This window comes from Culex quinquefasciatus, chromosome 3, assembly GCF_015732765.1.
Source record: "Culex quinquefasciatus strain JHB chromosome 3, VPISU_Cqui_1.0_pri_paternal, whole genome shotgun sequence".
Lineage (NCBI taxonomy): Eukaryota > Metazoa > Arthropoda > Insecta > Diptera > Culicidae > Culex > Culex quinquefasciatus.
The window spans coordinates 13636583-13639543 of NC_051863.1; the positions used below are offsets into that span (position 1 = coordinate 13636583).

Genomic DNA, 2961 nt, shown 5'->3' on the forward strand with positions numbered 1-2961 from the left:
CTTTTGAGTAGATTTATAATATTAACCAAATTATGAGTAATCTTTCTTCAGCGTGTGAGCCATCCCCTGCGCTGTCAAAACAACGGTTACCAATCATTTACGTAATCTGTCAAAATTCTGGTGCCAGGAAGAATCGTCGCACTTTTCAGCTCGGTGCTGCGGAAAATCCGATTTTCTCACCCTTTTTGCGCCCCAAAGTCCGCGAATCCAAACGAAATGTCGGCCGTCAGGATTTTCTCCCTCGCCAGACATAGTGCGTACGCTCGTATGAATCCAGTGCAACAAATTTTAACGCCGTTTTTCCCTCGTTCCAGCGAGCCGTGTCGCGTTCCGTCCGGCACCGACGACTGCGATGGCCACCCGCACGTACGCCTCGATCAAGCCGGAACAGTACTATTATGTAAACAACCAGGACCCGAGCATGGAGATGACGGACATCACGGACCGCGCCGCCCAGACCATCTTCTGGACGGAGCTGTTCCGGGGAGCGGCCGTAACGTTGGCGCACATCTTCAAGGAGCCGGCCACCATCAACTACCCGTTCGAGAAGGGACCGCTGAGCCCGCGGTTCCGTGGCGAGCACGCCCTCCGCCGGTATCCGTCCGGTGAGGAGCGCTGCATCGCGTGCAAACTGTGCGAGGCCATCTGCCCGGCGCAGGCCATCACGATCGAGGCGGAGGAGCGCACCGATGGAAGCCGCCGGACGACCCGGTACGACATCGACATGACCAAGTGCATCTACTGCGGATTTTGTCAGGTGAGTTTGGTGGAGCTTTTTTTTTCCTGGGGTTCGTCCTTTCCGTGCAATCGGCCACAATAGTACCACAGATGAAAAGATGTGAAGTTTTTTTTTTACGACAAATGGAGCCTAACATTTCAAAAGGGCACATAACTTTTGTAAACAAAAGTGTATCCCTTTCACTCGAATGACAGTTTACATAAGGTGTGAATTTAATTGAAGTTGGGTAAAACGGACATTAATGTTTGAGGTCCGAAAAATTAAAACAGTGCGAGTTTTCGGAAAACTTGATGAAATCCGGTTCTCGTTGAAAGTTTTTTTTTTCCAAAAGCTTCAAAATCTGTCATTAAAAACCTTAATAACTTTTTCAATGACTTTTTTCTAGCTTTAACAAATTACTCTAAAAAAATGATATTTTTAAATCCCAATAAAGTAAGTTTATGAAGCGTATTCGAAAAGATATTTTTTTAAGAAATTTATCTTACTCAGTGAGGAATGCAAAAAGCTTGAAAGTTTTTGAATAAGGTGAAGATTTCTTCTCCAAAATGAACACTATTGTTTATCTGCACGGCTTTCAATCTTTACTCATAAAGAATGTAAATTTAGTATGTTTTAGAGGAAAATAAGTGCTGGAGGTCGTGATGGCTGATAGGAAATGAGATTTTCTTATATTGCACCTTTCAAGAAATAATAGATTTTGGTGATTATCTCAGAGGCCTTCAGAATACGATCGCATGGCAGCCGCAGTGAAAATCATAAACAAACCGATGCCTCTTGCTCAAAACTTGCTGGTTTTCCTATCCAATTAGCATAAGAGAGCACAGGTGCATCGAAATACTGGTTTATTTGTTTTTGTATCTAATCTAATCTAATCAGAAAAAAACCATAGTTAAATTCAATTAAAAAAAAACTTTAAAGTAACCATATTTTTTTGGAATAAAAAATTATAAAGTTTAATAAGTAAAGCTATAAAATCATATTTTTTTTATCACCAAAGTTTAGTCTGTGATAGTTCATTTATCTTACAATTCAGGATTTTTTCAAAAGGTCCAAAATACAAACTTTTTCTTCAATTCAAATAATCTGTAATCTGTAATTTTTATCAAAAACTGCATTTTCTCAACATTCTATCTCTAGTGACATGCGACCTTTCGATCCGTTTTGTTTTTGCTATTAGATGCTACCTATTGTTTGTATTAGGTAGGTAATTCAACTTCTTTTAAATGATTTGGAGGAAGAAAAGAACAAATTCATTTGAAAATTAAACTCATTTTTTCAAACTTACTCGTTTTTCTCATGCTTGATATTATTCGAATGTTTTTTTTTTGTAATTTACAAAAATACTTTGAGTATTTCAGTTATGTCTCGTTTCATGAATAGCTACGACTTTCCCCTAGTTTGATGTCATACTAAATTGTATCATCTACTTTCCCTCCCGCAGGAAGCCTGTCCGGTCGACGCCATCGTCGAGGGGCCCAACTTTGAGTTCTCGACCGAGACGCACGAGGAGCTGCTGTACAACAAGGAGAAGCTGCTCAGTAACGGCGACAAGTGGGAGTCGGAGATCGCGTCCAACATCAACGCCGACTATCTGTACCGCTAAAGTTCGATTGCTGAAGAGATTTATAGCAAAACAAATTGTAAAATTTCAAAAAATAAGAGTTATGGAGTGCGTGCTGGCTAGGCTGCACTCCACTTGAAATAAATGTTTGCCTAGCAGCGCGAACCGAAATTGATTTGGTTTTTATGAGATGGACGTTCTTTTATTGTTTTTTTTTTTAAATTTTTCACGTTAAAATTATTTTCTACTTTTTCATATAAAATAAATAAAACCAGAAAACACGTCTTTAACAAACATCTGTGGTCGGCTACCAAAAAACAATTTTCTATCATGAAACTGGCAACCCTATTCGGACGCACACTGGTTGTACGCTTAACCAAAATAATACAATAATGAGTTTATTTTGTCAAACTCATTATTCGCTTATTAAGCAAAACAAAATCAACTTAACAACAAAATGGCATAATTTTATTGTAAACTAGTTTTTTTGTATATTTTTTTCTTTGGTCGTATATTGAATAATTTTACTGAGTGATTTTTATCTTGCCAAAATAACTTAATTTAACCCAAGTCGGCGTTACCCCCCTTGACCGTGTGGTTACCAACACTTTTGCCAGCTGTCAAAATATTTGCGTCGTCGCCGCATCGACGTCACGCACAC

At 39.2% G+C, this 2961-nt stretch overlaps 1 protein-coding gene across 1 annotated transcript; it reads left to right on the top strand.

Annotated features, from left to right (window-relative positions):
• Window positions 1-56: 56 nt before the first annotated feature.
• LOC6052589 (NADH-ubiquinone oxidoreductase subunit 8) lies at window positions 57-2471 on the top strand. Its single transcript, XM_001868794.2, has 3 exons — window positions 57-253; window positions 315-757; window positions 2181-2471. The coding sequence occupies exons 1-3, from the start codon at window positions 217-219 to the stop codon at window positions 2340-2342; spliced, it is 642 nt and encodes a 213-aa protein (XP_001868829.1). The 5' UTR covers window positions 57-216; the 3' UTR covers window positions 2343-2471.
• The last annotated feature ends 490 nt before the right edge of the window (window positions 2472-2961 follow it).

Excerpts from the sequence above, each read along its gene's own strand:
- LOC6052589 (XM_001868794.2), top strand. The coding sequence starts at position 217 with ATGTCGGCCGTCAGGATTTTCTCCCTCGCCAGACATA. Across the intron at positions 254-314 it reads TTTCTCCCTCGCCAGACATA|CGAGCCGTGTCGCGTTCCGT; the intron begins GTGCGTACGCTC and ends CCCTCGTTCCAG. Across the intron at positions 758-2,180 it reads TCTACTGCGGATTTTGTCAG|GAAGCCTGTCCGGTCGACGC; the intron begins GTGAGTTTGGTG and ends TCCCTCCCGCAG.